The 19,236-nt window shown below is 39.5% G+C and overlaps 1 protein-coding gene across 1 annotated transcript; it reads right to left on the minus strand.

The window, feature by feature from the left end:
* Window positions 1-494: 494 nt before the first annotated feature.
* WIPI2 (WD repeat domain, phosphoinositide interacting 2) lies at window positions 495-15,537 on the minus strand (the record flags this gene model as incomplete). The annotated part of the gene is made up of 11 exons (XM_009697252.1): window positions 495-1,206; window positions 2,068-2,165; window positions 3,373-3,480; window positions 4,468-4,632; window positions 5,415-5,522; window positions 6,445-6,515; window positions 7,322-7,414; window positions 7,861-7,958; window positions 8,565-8,661; window positions 9,946-10,115; window positions 15,455-15,537. Coding segments are annotated over 11 exons (1,204 nt in total), but the record flags the coding sequence as incomplete, so codon positions are not given.
* Between the last annotated feature and the right edge of the window lie 3,699 nt (window positions 15,538-19,236).

Raw genomic sequence — 19,236 nt, forward strand, 5'->3', positions numbered from 1 at the left:
TGGAAAGAAAACTCATCACAAACCTTCACCATTAGAGCAGTACACTCAGCCCCAGACTGAAGAGAAGAAAGAACTGAGAGCTATGCCTTCCAGCTGAAAACCTTAAGGCTGTTTAAAGAGTGGGGCTGCCATACTCTACAGAGACTTCCACCCAGCCTGACAGAACCCTTGCTTTGGATAATTTAAAAAAAAGTAGAAAAAATGGTTATTGCTACTCTGCCAAGGAAATAAGACAGGAGAGTCTACAGGAAAGAAAGAAAGTGCATTCCAAGTCTTCTCTAAAAAAACCCACAAGCTTATCAGCCACTCTGGGCTACAGACACCCAAGTACTAAAGGTGTACAAACAAGAGTCTCCAGCAATTTCTCCTTCATTCTAGCTTTCTTCCTGCAGCAAGTCCTTTTCTTCCCTGTAAAGGCACTTTCTATATTCTACATCCTTATGCAGGGAAACACTTCCAATTTTCCATCCCAACAAACAGAAAAGTCCCACAAATACACAACATTCAGAAGGAATTTTAATTAACAAAATGGTCCAGGAAAGGGGAGGGAGAACCCAAAAAAACAGGCCATTGCATTTGAAAGGTTGCATGTCAGTCACTAGGTATGCCTGCAAGCCCATGCACAGGAAACCGTTTGGACCTTTGTCAGTGCAGAACTAGTCTCAGCTTCCAGAACCACTTCTCTACTCCTTCCTTATATAAGCTAAATATTATATACATATATAAAAAAAATACAAACTTGGGTTTGTTATAAAGTGGCTTCTCTCTCTCTCTCCCCCTCCTATGCTTGCTTGGCACATGAACACATGCAAAGCTAGTAGGCTCTGAGGGCTGCACAAACAGCAGGTTTTGGCAACAAAAAAAAAATAAACACAGCTAAAATAGATAAGCAAGATTAAAAGCCACTGAATTGAAAACCATATATTTTTTTCCAATTGTATAGAATTAGAACTACAGCTACGACTTAAAACTGTAAGAGTCTGTCATCCTCTCTCCCAACTCATGTCAAAGTTCATAGCAGCATAACACGAGATTCCTCAAGAAACATCAAGCCAGTGTTCTCTGCTTCAGGAGTGAGTTCACAGGTCAAAGTTTAGTCTGTCCGAAGGATCATGGGAGGATGCTCACTGTCTTCATCCAATCTAAGTGAGCTGGTTTCATCTTCCAGGCAAGCTCCACCCACAGCACCCAGGTCATCTGTATAGGCTGGAGAGAAAGGAACAAGTAGTTGGGGGATCAGCAGCAAACACTAAGGCTTGGATCCAAAGTGAACGATTAGAGCTGGAGTACCAGACATTACTTGCAACAGTCTCACTGTCACCCTATGATTGCTTTTATCATGACGGTGTTTCTCCAAGTCATGAGCAGTTTAAGATCACAATTAAACTACCCCACGTGTGCACAACGCATACCTGTGCTTTGGGCAGGCTGCTGTTTTTCTTAATCTGCACCCATGCGTTACAGCTGCAACTGCAGTACTGATGCTATACATGCAGACTGTCCTTCCTCTGCAGCTGAAGCACTGACCTGAGTGCCATTCAAAGATGGCAGAAGCTCCACTCAGAGAGCTGCAGCATTAATCAAATTCTCATCCTCTCAATTTAAGAGAGCAGCAAATCAGGCTAAAAGGTCACTGTTCCCATAAAGGAACGACAGGAGCACTTACCAACCTTGTTTAAAAAAAAAGGTGGGCTATAATTCAGATGCTTTGCATGAGGTCTAGATGCAGAACTCCTGTATGAAATAATTGTGTTAGGGCATCTCAAGAACCATTTGGCAAGCACTGCAACTATCACTACTGTAATCAACTACAATTCGAGGTAAAGTTCTACTCAGAAAGTAGCACAGATGAGTGACCCATCTATAGGAGGGTACTGTACACCACAAGTGCTCTTTTCCTACTGCTCACCAATGCTCCACATCACACCCGCAGTTATGAAAAGCTCAGTGTCGAAGTAGAAGAGCTCACGCAGCCATCTAGAACGAAGCAATACGCAGAGGTGCTCTCTGCCCCATTTCCAACCTTCTCCTTACCATGCCTTGTGGGTGAGGAAGGCACATATGTACCTTTAGTCACAGCGGCACTGTATGTCTGCGCTACCAACGGCCGGTCATGGGATGCAGACTCTAGAATTTCGTTGGCTGGCTCCATACTGCCATCGAGCCTAGCAAGCAGAGAAAGGTTAGCTGGAGAGGTGACCCAACCTGGGCACAATAAAGCTTTAGTCGACAGCTACAGAAGAGTATCTCATTAGACGTGCAAGAATAATACATATACACATGCAACAGGAGGAACTTGGTCCTTCCATTCCAGAGGATTGTCAAGAACGCATCTGACAACACTTCATATTTAACACTGAAGACATATCAGTGACATGCTTGCCTCCGACATGGCATCAGAATCTAAATCCTAGTAGCTGACGCTACAAAGACTCCTCAAAACAAGACTGCGTGATTAAAAAACCAATAATCATTCTAATCAGCAATATTACAGATTGTCTCTTGAGCTCTGTCCACAACAGAAACAGCTGCTTCATACACGTATACTAGAAAACCCTCTAGTGAAGGTATTAGAGCATTTCAGAGATTAAGAACTTGATAAAAGCTTCCCTCTGAGACTTCACTTCATCTACAAGTGAAACCAAAGGTCATACCTTAAAATGTTCAGATGAAGGTATGATTTTTTACTACTATAGATTGACCAAAGTTGCAAACTTGAATTATCATCATGACTTACTGGCTTTAATTCTATGATTGATCATGTAAGTAATCTGACTACATTATCCTAGCTTTCCCTGCCAAACCTTACTAAAAAATAACCCCTTGTCATATTTTCCTTAAGTGTTCTACAGTACTGTTACAGAACATTAGTTGGCTGGTCTATGTGCAAGGAATTTTAATAAGGACACCAGTAGAGATAGAATACAGAAAATTTCATAGGCCAGATTCCCCTCTGTGAAGTCAGAGTAACATCTCTTTCTCATCTCTGTAACCGCTTCATTTATTGATGAAGAGGATGGTGTCAGACGTTTCAAGTTCTTGTTTAAGTAACTCAACTCAAACTGCCAAGTAAGAGGAAACAGGATCATACAGCTAACAGCGATTGATCCTTTGCTGCAATCGGACAGTGTTAAGTTTCTGCTGGTAAAGTGCTGCTTAGTGTGGCAGACGCTAGGAAGGAAGGTGCAGGGGGATTCTGAAGTTACTCATTCACATCAGAGGTCTGGAAAAAGATTAGCTCAAAGAAATGAGCTGTTCTAAGTTAGTTCTGTTCTGCAAAAGTCTAAGAACTAAGTTTAAGAATAAACTGGATTTTGTGGAAAAAAAAAACACAAACAAAAATACAACATTCTTCAGCTAATGTGGACTTACTTGTGCTGCTTCATTAGTGTGCACTCTCCTCCTTCTTGGGGGTCTAGGTTGTACATGTAGAGATATCCATCAGCAGCTCCCACCAATAAACGAGGGATCTTCTGGATCCTAGAAAGGTTTAGGGGAGAGCAACAGATTAATAAGAACTTAAGTTTCCTATCAGCACACTCTCCTCCCCTCCCACGATTTTAAGCCATTATTTTCCACACTCTTGCTTCTAGACAGGGAGCACTTAACAGACAAGAGCACCTAGGAAAGAACTGTGCGTAAAAATAGTAAGGCATGATCACATTTGGGGCTAATGGGATGCCACAGGAATCAAGCAATTTATACACAATCCAGTAAAACAGATACAGAAGTTACCATCCTGCTATCAAGCTTCGTGCAACTCCAGAGACAAATATTCTACCAAGAAGTTATTTACTTATTTCAGAAATGCTACAAGGCTTAGTTATTGCTTAAAGGGTGCTTTGAGATCAGAGAAGAGAGAGTACAGACATGAAGTCAATTTAGCATAAAAACTGTAAAATTCCCACAAAATAAGTTTACTATCACTCAGCTTATTGCTTTGGTAGCTGTGCCAAATGGGACCTGCCTTTGGTGAAGACAGAATAAAGATTAGATTTAGTCCTCAAAATTAACTTTAATGAATGCTATGCTGTTTTAGAGACAAGAATAATACGAACTTGCTTTCAAAGACTTCTTTAATGGTTAGTCTGGACTGCTTAGTTTTGCAATTGACTAACACAACATACAGTATCACTCCCTCTAGCACTAATGGAAGCAAGTGCTGTAAGCCCATGGGTCTGCTCTGAACATTCTTCTTTCAAAATTAAAAGACATCTTTAAACAACACTTAGAAATAGTCCATCCTCATCCAAATATTATTCCTTTCCCTCCTCCCCTCACAGGACTGTGAGGTGTTAGCTCTAACACATTGCTCTTAACCTGGAAGAGGCTTTGAAATGATTACAGGTGATCTGTGTACTACCCGCTCCGCTGGAGATGAGGTTATGTTCTACAGTGTCAAACTCTTCGTAACCCAACATGGCAACCCAGCAGGGTGGTAAATGCAGGCTCAATTTCTTTACTCACGTGGCAAGTGCACAGATGTTTTTGTGCCCACAGAACGGCAGGCGGACCGTAGCAAAGGCTCTACCTTGGTTGAACATTTCTGTTACTTGAGAGGGCAGATAGCTTGTTGAGGCCATCAGCACTTTTCCAAAGTAACCTGTCCAGGTTGTAGGCTCTTCCTGAGGTCTACAAGTCAGAAGAAAAAAAAGTGACTGACTTTGCCTTCACATTAGAGAGAAAAGCACGTAAACACTTTGAAAGATCTTTTTATTTTTAAAGATAAGCAGCTATTTGTTTCTCTTCAGAAATAACTCACACCGTTGTGAACTCTAACTCATTTATAAGTACTCCATTTATGCTGCAGGGCACAATGTGTTCTACAATACCCTCAGCCTGTTATTTAAGCATGTTTGATTGTAAACTGACACTTCTGCTTATAAAACTGCATTTCATAAGGTTTGTTACACAAAAGCAAGATCTCCTGTCAAGTGCTACACTTCAAGATTTTATTCATCTGTTTATCACTAGACAAATTGTTTCCAACAGCTTCCACAGAAGTGTAAGAAAGATTGTCCTCTCAAACCATAAATAAGAACATTTTACAACTTAGTGCCTTTAAAGGCCTATAGGTAGCTGGAAGGCACTGCCAAGATAGCTCTTCCCATATGGATGTCAGAAGAGGCAAAACACAAATGTAACTAAAAATGTTAACACTGCTCCACAACCTTCTGCCAAGGATAGCCAATTTCTCTTCGGCAGAAATACCCTTTCTATCGACTTAGAGAACAGTACACAGTTCAGCTACAGTTGCCGATTCATAAGCAACTTCTTATGCCCTTTACTTTACAGAAGTGTTCAAAAGAAGCCTATCCACACTTTGGAGAATTCATCCCGTTGAATATAGTAAATTTTAAAGCCTTTTCCTTAGGAGAAAAAAAAATAAAATCTAAGGCACCCCCGAAACATACTTCTCTTTCACAGTCTCAAGTTTGAAGATATGCACCGTCTCTGTGTTACTGGATGCAGACAGAAACATGCCATCCATGCTGAAAGCCAATGAACAGATGCTCACACACCTAGGGAGAAAAAAAAAAGGAAAAACAATGAAGTGTTATTTTTGACATTCTAGTACTGTACCAACTGGTGTAAGAAAGCCAGTGGTAACTCACTCATGGGAATTGACTTAAATGAGAATATTACTTCTCCATTTCGGTAGGTAGGAGTCTTTCTGCACATTCACCACTAAGGAGCTCCATAATGTTCACACGAGTTGTATTGTGAGAGCTGGGAGGAACCGTGGCTGCACGGTACTCTCCTGCTCTTCTCCTGACAGTGATTGCAGGTGACTCACAATTAAACCAAAGTATTTGGCTTAATTAATAATTAAGCAGATTTCTCAGTCGCCACTGCTTCACAAATAAGAAAAAAACCCATTTCCATAACAGGCATTCTGAATTCTCTGATACCTTCTTAAAGCACTTCAAGAGCAAGATCCCCATTAATAATGTTCAACTCTGATGTATACCAGATATGGGGGTCAATTAGTAACAATCTGAACTCAGTCTTACCTCTCTATAAAGTACAGTAGAACTACAGAGTTACTACTACCACAAATCACAGTACCACCATACCATGGCTATCAATGATCACAGCACTAGAAGGATTTAGATGAGAGTGAGAATATTAGATGTACCGCCTCCAATTGCCATAAAAATATGATATATCTTACAAAAGGTGACCCACTTTGAACAAGTTTCTTCATCAATAAATTTTTAAAAGGCAAGACGGAGTACAATTCTGACAGGAATGATTGGTAGAATAGTCAAGTCCAAAGGAGTGAAATTGGAAGACATTCAAGCTGAAACTGTTATAAGCATACAGGCAGGGATGAATGAAGATGAAAACAGGCAAAAGTCAAGACGCCAGCTCAATTGCAGAACATACTGGAGATCTACCGTAAGAAATGAGTTGCAGATAATTAGCCCAGCTGAACTTTACCTCTTTACTCCCCTTCGGAATTCAAAGAGTTTCTGTCCCTCTGGAATGGAAAACACTCTTATTACTGTACCCTGTGAAGAAAAAACACACCACACCCCTTTTTCATTTCAAGTTTGTTCATTGTGTATTAGCACTAGTGAGCAGAGTGCAACTACCAGCAGCAAACCATTTTGCTGTTAACTTATTGCCGTTTATGCACACCACATACTAGGATGAAGTATTTATGGAGCTTGTTCGTAGGATGTGTTTGAAGAGTACAGAAACAACAAGAGGTGGGAGCTACTAATGCAGAGAACAAGCTATGCATCAAGAACAGCCCTTCTTATCATATTTGATCATGAAAATATCCACACTAGGCAAGTACCACAGGTACAGTCACCTGGATGTCTTTGTGCCTTTATCAGATGTAATCAGTTACACCGTTATATTCTAAGCTTATTACTCAAAGAGCAGAGGCTTCAGACTTCCTAATTTATACAATTTAGATGGACAATTTGTCATCGCGTGCCAAATACAGGCAAGACTTCTCTCTATCCTGACTTTAACTGTCTTGTTTTCATTAGGAAGACAGCATCAGAACAATACAACTAATTTCTAATAAGTATCCTGCACTAAAGGGAGAAACACTTAGAGGATTGCCCCGATTACAGTCAGATTAAAATGTGTTTATTTAAATAACCTTATTATCCAACATTTCACAGCATGGAAATTGTGTCAAATACCATTAACAGTTCTTAACTTAGATTTGCCATTATAACTGTAAGCCGCCTTTTTTGGCACTTGCACATGGAATAGCGCATGCTTAAACCTACTTCAAATGCTTAGAAACAAATTTCATTTTTATTACTGTCAGCAAGTCAATAAAAAGTCACTTTACCTTTTCTGATGCAGTGGCAAGTTTAGTACCACTTGCGTCAAATGCCAAAGCAGCCAAGGGACTATCATGAGCTGGGATCATATTAGCAGCTCTCTGCAGGAGTGAATCAATAAGATATAACCTTAGTACAGTACAGGTTAAAAGCTACATGTTTGCAGCTTAAGACTGCATACTTAAGGGCATTCAAGGCAAATATGGGTCTTACTTTATGGACAACAGCTTCAATATTTGTTTCAGTAACTGCTAAGTAACTACATAAAATTATCACTTAAGCATGTGCATAAAGAGTACAAGCAGTAGAAGGATACTTAAAAGGCAACTCAAATAGAAATTACTTTGCTCCACCCATTTGCTCAACTCTACTCATCAAATCTAGTATTAGCATCTGTATTTTCTTTGCCAACGTTCTGCGAAGCCTAGCTATAAGACATACTGCAAACTGAACCTAACTAAGCGTCTAGCAATTTCTCTCTGAGGAAGTTAAGTCATTTCCAAAACCAGCATCTTTAGAAGTGGAAACAGCATTCAAAGATCCTTACCAGATTGATGGTGTCAAAAACTTGTACTTCTCCAATAGTTGCACTTCCTGGATAGGCCAGGTAGCAGTTATCATTGTTTATTGATAAAGCACACAACCCTAGAAGGGGTGCAGAAACAGAATTAGAAAGAGGTAAATTCCAAGACTTACACAGCAAAACCTTCTGATTCTGCATTTGAACATTACAAAGATAACCTGGGTTATCCTTACAAGGTATCAACAGAAACAGAACAAGGATGAGTGATCTTGGAGTCAACCTGCAACATACTCAACTATTTAACATAAGTTAAAGTCTACTATAAAGTAGAAAAGAAAGAATGCCAACAGAGCTACAATAACTGATCAAGCCGTAGAATTTCCCATGTCTGCCATGACTGCTAAAGCATTAACCCGACAAAGCGTTGAACTATATCAAGCGCTGGCAAAATCCAGTTTGTATCTCTACTATTTCTTTCTAAGATTTCAACACATCCACTCTAGGAGACTAAAATACTGGGAAGATACAGTTTAAGGCAGAGTCTGCTATTTGTTCTCAAAAACCTCACCTGGATTAAATAAGTAGGCTTTAAGACAACACTCATGTATTTAATTGTTACTTTTATTTGAAAGTGGAATTAACAATGCTGCAGTTCCCTGTAGGAAACATCATATCTTGACACAGAATGCGCTCTTCAGAGTTATGCTAGCTTCCAACAACATACTTACCTGCAGGATTGGGAGGTGTCTCCCTGATTGTATGTAATACCTTCATGTCTCGTATGTTGTGTATATAAAGAGATTCTTCCAGACATACTATCAGCCTCTAGACATGGGAGAGAGGATGAAAAACTGGTATCAAACTGGAGTTTGTATTCATTTATCAGTCCTAAAAAAAATTGTATCCAAAAATGCAGTAGGTACCTTCCAATAGAGAAAAGGCTGTACCCACCTGATGGGAAGAAATAAGAGTGTGATAGAAGACACACAAGATACACCTCTTGACAAGGCTTCAACAGCGCAATATTACACTCAGTCACTTGAACTGACCAGTGCACTTGACTTCTCTCAACCACGCTAGTGCAAATTGATTTAAATGAAAATGTTTTACATTACTAGTTTAAGTCAGCAAGCCAGAAACCTTCATTTAAAGCTATATAATTCTTATTCTGTACCTGCCCTTATGCATTTCTCCCCCTGCAAGAGGCCAGTTCACATGTGGAAATAATTTTTTGCTTTGGCTAAACAGAAAAAATCTTCAAGACTTTTTTAAGCATTTACAGAGCTTATTACTTACAATCAATGTGTGAAGTGCTTTTTTTTTTTTAAAAAAACCAAACAACTTTTAACTTATTCAACATCTCATTTAGTTTCATAGAGTACATCTGGATGACTAACAAGATGTTACTCATTTAATGCTGCCACACTACGCCAGAAATCAAATTAGCCACTGTTTCCCCTTATGATTTTAAACGTGAATCCCATCTTCCGCCAACTGATTTTTGGGGGCGGGGACAGACACTAAGATTTGCTGCTTCAGATTCCATTCTCTCTACTTCGAACCAACCAGTTGAAGACAGAAGTCTGTATTTGCAGAAGAGCCTAATAATGATTTAATAATACAGCAAACTACTGTTCTAGGTACTTAACTCAAAAATTTCACGAGTTCACTGATTTTTTTTGAAATTATTTTTATTTTTTTTAAAAAGAACTCAGCAAATTGTATTTAAAAACGTGAGAAGTGATTAGATAAAAACTTTAAGTTTAGGCACAAACAGAAATTGTCGGTTTCACATACTTTCATATTTAGGTTCATAGGATGATTCCCATTGGAAGGGACCTCAGGAGGTCTCTAGTCCAATCTTCTACTCAAAGCATGCCCAGCTTACTCAGGGCATTTTCCTACGCAAATACATAAACACAGAACCAAAAATACTTAACCAACTATGAGTACTGAGATGCCATACAGAAGTTACAGTTGGAAAAGTGCAAGTTAATTTCAAACAGTAATCCTGTCACCAAAGGAAAAAACATCAATCAGCAGAGGAAGTGCCAGAATAAGACCCACAACCCCTGCCCATGTTTTCACCTAGTCAAAATTACTACTCACCTGTCTATTGAGTTTGACAGCCAAGATGGTGTTGGAGTAACTGTAGTTGCAAATCTCTGTCCCCTTCTTAAAGTGACAAACTTTCAGCTTGCGTGGAGCTTTAAGGCTAACTATGGCCACCAGACTACTGGAGAACAGCCTCTCCACAATGCACACATCTTCTGTGTCAGCTGAGGAATCACAATAACGAGGGAAAAATAAAAAGGGAGATTTCAGGGAAGAAGAATGATGCACATCAACAGGAAATACTGCCTAAGAAAATACAGTCTAACACCACAAACATTCTGCCACAACAGCTCAGAGTCAAGGTGGGATGCAGGACAGGATTTTAAAGCAAAAAAAATCTATGCAGTGAATGCCCATTTACAAAGATTCCACACCACGCCCCAGGGTGTCATGCTTTAGAACAGAGCATCTACACCCCCCTGCACAAAATCCAAGAGAAAAAAAAATCCAAACTGTCAAATTCTAGAATTTTACAGTCTTCTCTTATCTCTGCAGAAATCTAGGAAAGCAAAGGTTTTTTGGGTTTTGGTGTGGTTTTTTGTTTTCTTTTTACAGCTACACTAGGCATAGCAAGATTTTTGATGACCAAAGGTCTTGGAGTTTCTGCACATCCTTCCTTCGGTCACAAGAACCCCATGCAACACTACAGGCTTGGGGACGAGTGGCTGGTGAGCTGCCCAGCAGAGAAAGACCTGGGGGTGTTGGTCGACAGCCGGCTGAACATGAGTCAGCAGTGTGCCCAGGTGGCCAAGTCGGCCAACAGCATCCTGGCCCGTATCAGAAACAGTGCGGCCAGCAGGACCAGGGCAGCGATCATCCCTTTGTACTCCACGCTGGTGAGGCCGCACCCCGAATACTGTGTCCAGTTCTGGGCCCCTCACTACAAGAAGGACATTGAGTTGCTGGAGTGTGTCCAGAGAAGAGTGACAAAGCTGGTAAAGGGCCTGGAGAAAAAGTCTTACGAGGAGTGGCTGAGGGAGCTGGGGTTGTTTAGTCTGGAAAAGAGGAGGTTGAGGGGAGACCTTATCGCCCTCTACAACTACCTGAAAGGAGGTTGTAGCGAGGCGGGGGTTGGTCTCTTCTCCCTGGTAACTAGCGATAGGACAAGAGGAAACTGTCTCAAGCTGTGCCAGGGGAGGTTCAGGCTTGACATTAGAAAGAACTTCTTCACTGTTAGAGTCATTAAGCATTGGAACGGGCTCCCCAGGGAGGTGGTGGAGCCGCCATCCCTGGAGGTGTTCGAAAAACGTTAGATGTGGTGCTTTGAGACATGGTTTAGTGGGCATGGTGGTGTCAGGTGTACAGTTGGACTTGATGATCTTTGAGGTCTCTTCCAACCATAATGATTCTATGAAGAAAGAAAAGTTACAGTACTCAAAGAAGCTGGTAAACTCATTTGTTTTAAGACTGCTTCAGCTACTGATTAGTATTTTTGCACATGCTGTCTTTTATCTGACGGTCCCTAAAACCAATTTGTACAGGAATCACAGAAGCTCAACAAGTTTCCATAGCCATTATTCCATAGTGTTACTTTTGTCAAGTCTTCTACTATGGAAGCACTGGAGGCAAAGGAGGAACGCAAGTCACTATTCAAAACGTGGGGAAGACAGCAGGAGGGAGGAGAGCCGAGGAACTCTGGCAAAGAAGCACTTTCAGAGCATTTGATGATAGTATGGTATTGGACCAAGCTGGTAGGAGCCCAAGTCCCACCACATGTGCTTCCTCCTTCCATCCCCTGAAAGCTCATCTCCAAAACCCCCAGAGACGTAACAGACAGTTTTCACAGCAGTAGAAAGCTGGAGAGAGTTTTCCCACTCTCTGCAGCTCTCCCACAGCTACTGGCTATACCTGCTCTTCCGTTATAGAACTGAATCAAGACCAGCAACTTCAGCCTTTGGCCTTGATCCACCGAAACAACCAAATTTTGCAAAAGTCAGCATCAGGATTAGCTCAATGCTTAACACATTTCAAGTTGTAAAACTGCCAGTAAAAAACCACAAACACAAAAAACCCACAAAAACCCCCAAATCTTATTTCTGAAGGCTTCTGTTTTGGCCAAGAGACACATTAAATAATTAATTGGCACTGTTCGCATCACCAATAACAGAAATTCCCTGAAAAAAGTTCCATCCAACATTCTCAGCACATGACAATGCCATCACTGCATGACATATCCGCTTTGAAAGTGCTTTTTCCGGGCAGTTATTTCAAGAAAAAGAACAGAAAATATTTAATGTTCTACATGAGATAGAGAGAGAAAGAGAAAAATAGCCTCCTTGTGGAAAAGGAGCAGGTTTATACTAAGCATTTTCAGTATTCTATGCAACATAATTGACTTTTATCTAAATCTCGTATTTAATACGGTACTTTTCCAGAGAAGACAAAACAGCTCAGAGAGGCTTTGAAAATTCAATTTCCTTATGCAACAGGGATAATGCATTTTAGCAACGACTTTGTTTTCAAGGAATTGTTCTCCATTTTCCTGATGCCACACACATGAAAAAGAAATACAAAAATCTGCTTCAATACATTTATGCATAGACTTTCAAATGCAGAGGTCCACGTTCCTTGAATCAGACTAGTAACATAACCTATACTGTAAAATATTTAAGAATTGTTTATCACCTTTCCATCTAAGCCTGGAGTCCTTCACATGACGGCATCCTTTTACAAGAGTCAGAAGACTACCACACAGAGACCCAAAACACACAGTCTGGTTGCTCCCTGTGCCTGGGTGAGCAGAGCTTTTTTCCCCCCATTCAGAGGCAACTGTGTTAAGACACAGCTGCTGGGATTTGTGACTCTCCCAGGCAGGCAGGAGAACTGGTATTTCAGAGGAGTAACAGCAGCAGAGATTCAGATGGAAAAAGTGCTGTCCTATGCTGCTCTGATGGGAAGCGTAGGCAGCAGGGAAGGCCCACAGGGGAGAGCACTGTCAAGAACTAGGCAGTCAGAGAGAAGAAACAACTTTCAAAATGCTCAAAAGGTATAGACAATCCTTCAGTCTCACTGTACAAAGACTTACTATAATATAGATAGTCACCTTTAGAGAAAGTCTTCGTGAAGGGCTTTTAATTAAATTCACTTTAAGAATACAGGATGCACTTCTGTTCGTCTTCCCCTAACAGGAAGAAGTGATAAAATCCCTTCACAGCTGCCAAGTCCTCTATGCTTCCTAATGAGCAACCATTCAAGCACAGCATCAGCCTATACTGCACATCCTACATTCAGCTGACCTGAATTAACTAGTGCTTCTAAACATATGATTAAGTCCTATAGCAGTGCTGTTAATCACATGCTTTTTTTCTATTTCTATTTTCTCCTTTACACTACACAAGCGAGCATTGCCAGAAACTCAGATTCAAAATACAGTAAGAACAAAAAGAACAACTGCAAAACAATTCAAGTATCAGCAGTGAGGGGAGAACAAACACACACATAACAAGATTACAGTTTCATAAACACAAGCATGTAGCATCACAGACAAGAGCTGGTTAGAACCAGCTAGATTATGATCAGCTGTGCTTTTATTCCATTTTTAATCCAAGAACACGAAGCATGTTATAAGCATTCATTAAGCCTTAAAGAACCGTCCAATCCAATACTTATTTTTACAGGGGGATCAACCGAGCAGGGAGTTAGGTGATTTGTAGAGTCACAGTAGAAGTCAGTGATGGGAGCAAAGAAATCTCCCATTCTTTTCAGTCATTCTCTCAAACACAAGGCACCTGGGGCATACTCTGTAGTTTACTTTAGGCACCTACAGAAGAACTAGCAGATCAATTTTACAGAAGAGAGGGAGGGGTCCTTAAAAGTGCTCACTCAAAACAACACAAACTTAAACTGAATTGGCAGGCAGGAGGCACATGTCTGGGAGGCCCCAAGATACCTTTCCTTGCAGAAAGGAGGTCCCAAACACATAGGAAGCCCTCCACCCCGTATCAAATTTTAAACAGGCACGATTTGCAAGCTCAAGACTGAAAAATTATTTAACTGCATACAAAAAAATGAAGATCTCAAATATTTAGATCTGCTGCAGACATTGTACGCCCTATGAGCAAAGGTCAAGACAGGCTGGCTTACACAGGTCAAACCATCAAATTTTCTACTAAATGTTACCTCACTCTGTGCTCTGTATTTACAGACTTAAGACTCATGGAAGAAAACGTACAATATCAAAGAGGTTAAGCCAATACAGACATCCCAGAACAGTTTGAAGACAAGACTGGAATCAGCAGGTCTAAATTCCAATCCCAGCTGCTTATCAGTTTTGTTGCAAGATTTTGAGAAAGGCATTTCATCCAATCTGTGCTTTTTCTTTCAAGGACTACCTAGAAGAAGCAGTCCTGTAAAGTTTAGTTCAGTCTCTCTCAACATGTTTATTCAGTGCCCCGTGTAACTGGAGTCATCCTCAGTGAGTCTCCTGGGGTGCTATCAGGCCAGATACTGCAAGTGCCTAACATACTACAGAGGTCAGGTACCTAAACTCAACAGCGTAAAATGGAATTCAAGCCACTGATTAACCAGTACGACCAGACCATGACTCAAACAGGCAGATGTAGCTGCCACACAATTTAACCTGACCACAGGTGCTTAATTTGAACCTCACAATTACTTCTCTCCACTGACTGTATACAGAATCAGGCTGTCACCACAGATCACAAGGTGATCTGAATCACACATCATTTTCAAACTGAAGATGACACAGGGCCAGGTCACTCAGCGAATGGAGACTGAAGACAAGTCTGTTGTGTAGCATGGTACACCAGGTTCCTACTATAAATGCTGATACCACAGCTATTGGTACCATCTGTTCACATGGAGTTTACAAGAAAGCAAGGATACTCATACATAGCATTCATAGTTTACTTACTAGCATCTCAAAAAAGGGAAGTCTACGAACTGCTGGCAAAACAGGGGATACCACTTTTCCCCCAAGCCCCTCTCCATTTCACCTCATATCCTACTCAACTGTGATCAGTATTGGTAAGTTATGGGAATTTGGATTATTTACCCTTTTGATCAGCAAACCTGCAGCTATCATGTTAAAAAGTATTTTTCTAACAGCAAATGTCAGAATTAAAGAAAAAGATAATCAAGGCTTTGTCTTCTTATTTCATAAAGGGATATGAATGGTTGCTGCCCCAACAGCCAGTATAAGACCCAAAAGACACTCTCTCACACCAGTAAACTCCTTTTTTTTAATGCCCAGTCACTGAATAACCTCACTACTGGACATAAAATTAGAAAAGCAAAGAGTTCTCCTCATAGCTATTACCAAATTTCACAATGCACTAGCTAAACTTCAAAACAGAACACTGATACATAGTTTTACCCTGCCAGCAATCAATCACTTTGTATTTGTGTGATAGTTCATCATACACTTAAGGTTCCTCTCATGTCAATTGCAAACCACCTGTGAAAAAATGAAATGTCTTACTCTTCCCAGATTAAGCCAACTGAGGGGATAAAAAAAAAAAAAAGAAAAAAAGAAGATACTCACTGCATTCATAGATCTGCTCTAATTTGTCCACAGAAGACAGAGAGAAGAATTTGTAGCCTGATTTACTGCCAACTGCAAGGGATCTGAAAAAGAAACAAGTCAGTCAGGAACATAAACTAAATCAGCTGTGATTACCCTTGGACAGATTCTTACCCTGTTCTAAAACTCCAGTTGGGTTAGCTCAGCAAGAAAAGCAGTAAAAAGCTTGACTGAAAAAGCCATGATGGACACAGACAGCTTCCTCAACTCTGAAAAGGCCAAATAGCTTCAGAATTACCCCAGGTGTGGAATCCTGCTTCACATTTTATGAAATGAGAGTTCACAGCTTAATGTAAGCCTACTGCCCAATTCATACTGGTGATTTCTCCACACAAACTAAAAGCTTTAGTGTGGAGGAAAGATGATGACTTGAATCATGTAATGCAAACCAATTACATCATTGCCTCATCATTAGAGGTGACCTCCCAAGACCTTTTAAACTAGGCTGCCTGAGGATTTTTTGCTCTTTATACTGTAACCTTCCCCAACCACCCCAAAAGAGCTTTTGTATTAAAAAAAAAAAAAAAGAACTAAAGATTGCCAACTCCAATTTTCTCTGGTTTTATTTGATGATATTCTAGCACCTCCAAAGAACATTGTTAGGTCTCAGTCCTACAAATACTGATGTCAGATCTTTGATCAGAGGTGCCCTCTTAAAAATGCTAGTCACTGATGTTAAACAGATTTTAACAATAGTAGATCATTAAAAAACTGACTACAAACCCTTTCCTCCATTACTCAATTTTCACACTTAGCTCACAGACCATTTAATTGCTTTTCCAGTCAGACTCAAAGACAGGTCTTAAATTTTAAGCTAGAAAAACCTTTAGGCTTGTCTTGCAGGTCTTTACACATCAACGCAGCAGATAATGGCACATTCTTATTTTCCCCTCCCCACACAGAGGATGATTTTATGCCACAGAAAAAGAAAATTAATGGTCAATACAGTTCTGCAGAAGTGTATTAGTACGCTTATAGGTCATATATTTCTTACTGCCAGGACACGTGGACAAAAACTAATTAAATTGCAATAAAATGTATCTTGATATGCCAAAATGTGGCAAGTCATTCAATACAAGGCTCAAACCCAACTCTGCCAGTCAGCCTGCCAAAAACGCCCTTCTGAACTCAGGAAGATGATTCTGTAATTCAGATGCACTAACGATTAGTTCTGCACTCAGAATACAACACAGATTCCTAGATTTCTTGTTCTTTCCATGTTTTCTTCTTGTGGCTCCAAAGTCAGCCCTTTTTAAACTTCAAGGTACCCAGAAGATTAAAAATTGTTCCTCAAAAGGTTTCCCTCTGAAATGAAGATCCCAAGCTATAAAATCAAATTCTGTATGATGGTATGACCTTCCCTTAAAAAAAAAAAACCAAAACCAAACACAGCTGGCACAGTCTGGTTAAGAAATTATATTTGAGAAAGTTAAAACTTTCAAATTAAAATATGCGCCATCCAGGCAAAAGAAGTCAGCCTCCCTAGATTCAATAACCAAGGTATTAAAAAAGCATATTAGGCTTAGGGATAGAGAATCAACTATAAAACAAAATTTCGTTGCTGCTCCTCTACATCATCATAGAAATACTGAATTTAATTTTACTTTAGACAAAACTGGTATGCTCAGCAGACCATATCTGATTAGCTGCCAAAGATGCTTCAGTGTTTTTCCTCAACTACTTTTGTACGATTCAATGAAAATCCAAATTCTGTGAAAAAAATATGCAACTGTAATTTGGAAAGAAAAAAAAAGTAACAAGATAGCTTTTCTTAGAGCATCTGCTGCTTCCCTCAAAATAAAGTTTCACAAGGAATGACATTAAAACTGTCACTTCAAAGGTAAACAAGTACTCAACCCAGTTAAAAATAAATGGAGTCACAAGACTCCTTGCAATATAAACAATCTATGAAAGACACAGGATGATTTCCTCACAGAGAGTTCCACATAGCAGCTATTTGTGAGTGTATTACCAGGCGGAACTGATTCCTGCATTGTACTTACAGCTTTAAATGCAGCATATTGCTGTATCACTGTTATGCTGACAGTATCACTGAAACCAGTAAGGAAGCCCATTTTTCCTGTCCTACCGACTACCTATACCTCATTTAAATAAGCTTCAGACAATGGTGAAAGCGAGTTGTGTACACGATAAAAATCATTAGACTGAGTAAAAGCCAAAATGAAGAAGCACAGAACGAACCTTTCCATCCATGGCAACTGCTTTTTGGTTTTTTCTTTCGGGATCAAGGTGATGAAGTCACAAATCATTTGTTTACACAGAACGGTTCGAGTCAGTAGAATTAAAATCATTTCAGTATACAAGCACAACTGCAAAACAACCCGTTTTTCTTCTAGAACAGCATTTTTGGTTTTGGAGGGTTTGGGTTTGTTTTGTGTTGTGGTTTTTTTTTTTTAATGTATCTCAAATTACTTCTTATGAAACTATTGGAAAAAGTATTTTTATATGTAATAAGAGAACTCACTAGGTTGAGTTATACCAGCATAATCATAATGATTTAAATCCCCCATCCTCCCCCACACCGATATTACACTTAAGCCCTTAAGATATCAGATAGCTATCTAAACGAGCAAATCCACAAAACAAGTATCTAGCCAGAATTACCTCACCTCCGAAAAAATGTGCAACCATATGGGGAAGAAATACGATCAATAAGCCATTCAGTTATTGCTCAAATAGTCGCCAACAAGAAGCTACTGTAGTTTATCAGAAGCTCCTTTTACAATGTGGGCGTTATGCTTTATTATCACCAATTTTCAGAAGCTGATGAGATTGAAATTGAAAATAAATATTTAAAAAACTGCCTTTTTTCTTCTAACATTATGCTACACGTAGGTCTTTTTTACCTCTATTATGCGTATCCTCTATTACATACTTTAGATGGCAGACTTTGAGTTATTTCATCATCAAGGTTGTCTACTCAGTACAAAATTACCAATACAGCCATCATTTATGAAACAGTGTTCACCCATTTTTTTCAAAGATAATACTGTAGTCTGATACCAGACTACATAAACCTTGAAAGTATTTTCAAGAGCAGTTGTCATAAATAATTAAAACTAACTTCATCAAGCGAACAGTGTTATGAGATATTTCACACACTTGTTTCAAGATGCTGACATTCACTGTAAGTGCACTCACCTAGAGTGGGAAATCAGCTGGTTCAATCTCTCTGGCTCTTTAGAAACAAGTTGTTTTTTTTTTTTCAGATAGGTTGGAATTGTACAGGTTTTCTTTTGCTTCTTTAATATACATACAGAAAGAAGAAAACCAGTTTTTCCCTTTCTGTATCACAGAGGACCGTAACTATTAATCAGAAATACTCTATATTAATCAGAAAGATCCTACTAAGGGCAGCTCCCTCAAAGATTAAAATCAATTGCAGCAGCATATAAACACAAATCCAGAAGTCATTATCATTTTAAAATCACTGGTTAATTAAACCTACTTTTGTTATGATACAGTCTCATTATACTAATGCTCCACCTCATTTCAAAACCAATGTAAATTTCCAAAGACAAAACATTTTGTGAACAACGGCTTATGATGAAGAGAGGGAAAATAATAATAATAAAACAACAACAACAAAATCAATGAAATTCCTTAGTAAATATTTTCTTACGTAAACTTACTTTGCTTTACTTCTCCCTCCCACAAAATCAATGAAATTACGTAAGAAAATATTTACTAAGGAAACTTACTTTGCTTTACTTCTCCCTCCC

This window comes from Cariama cristata, unplaced genomic scaffold (genome assembly GCF_000690535.1).
Source record: "Cariama cristata isolate BGI_N322 unplaced genomic scaffold, ASM69053v1 scaffold3333, whole genome shotgun sequence".
In the NCBI taxonomy this organism is placed as follows: domain Eukaryota; kingdom Metazoa; phylum Chordata; class Aves; order Cariamiformes; family Cariamidae; genus Cariama; species Cariama cristata.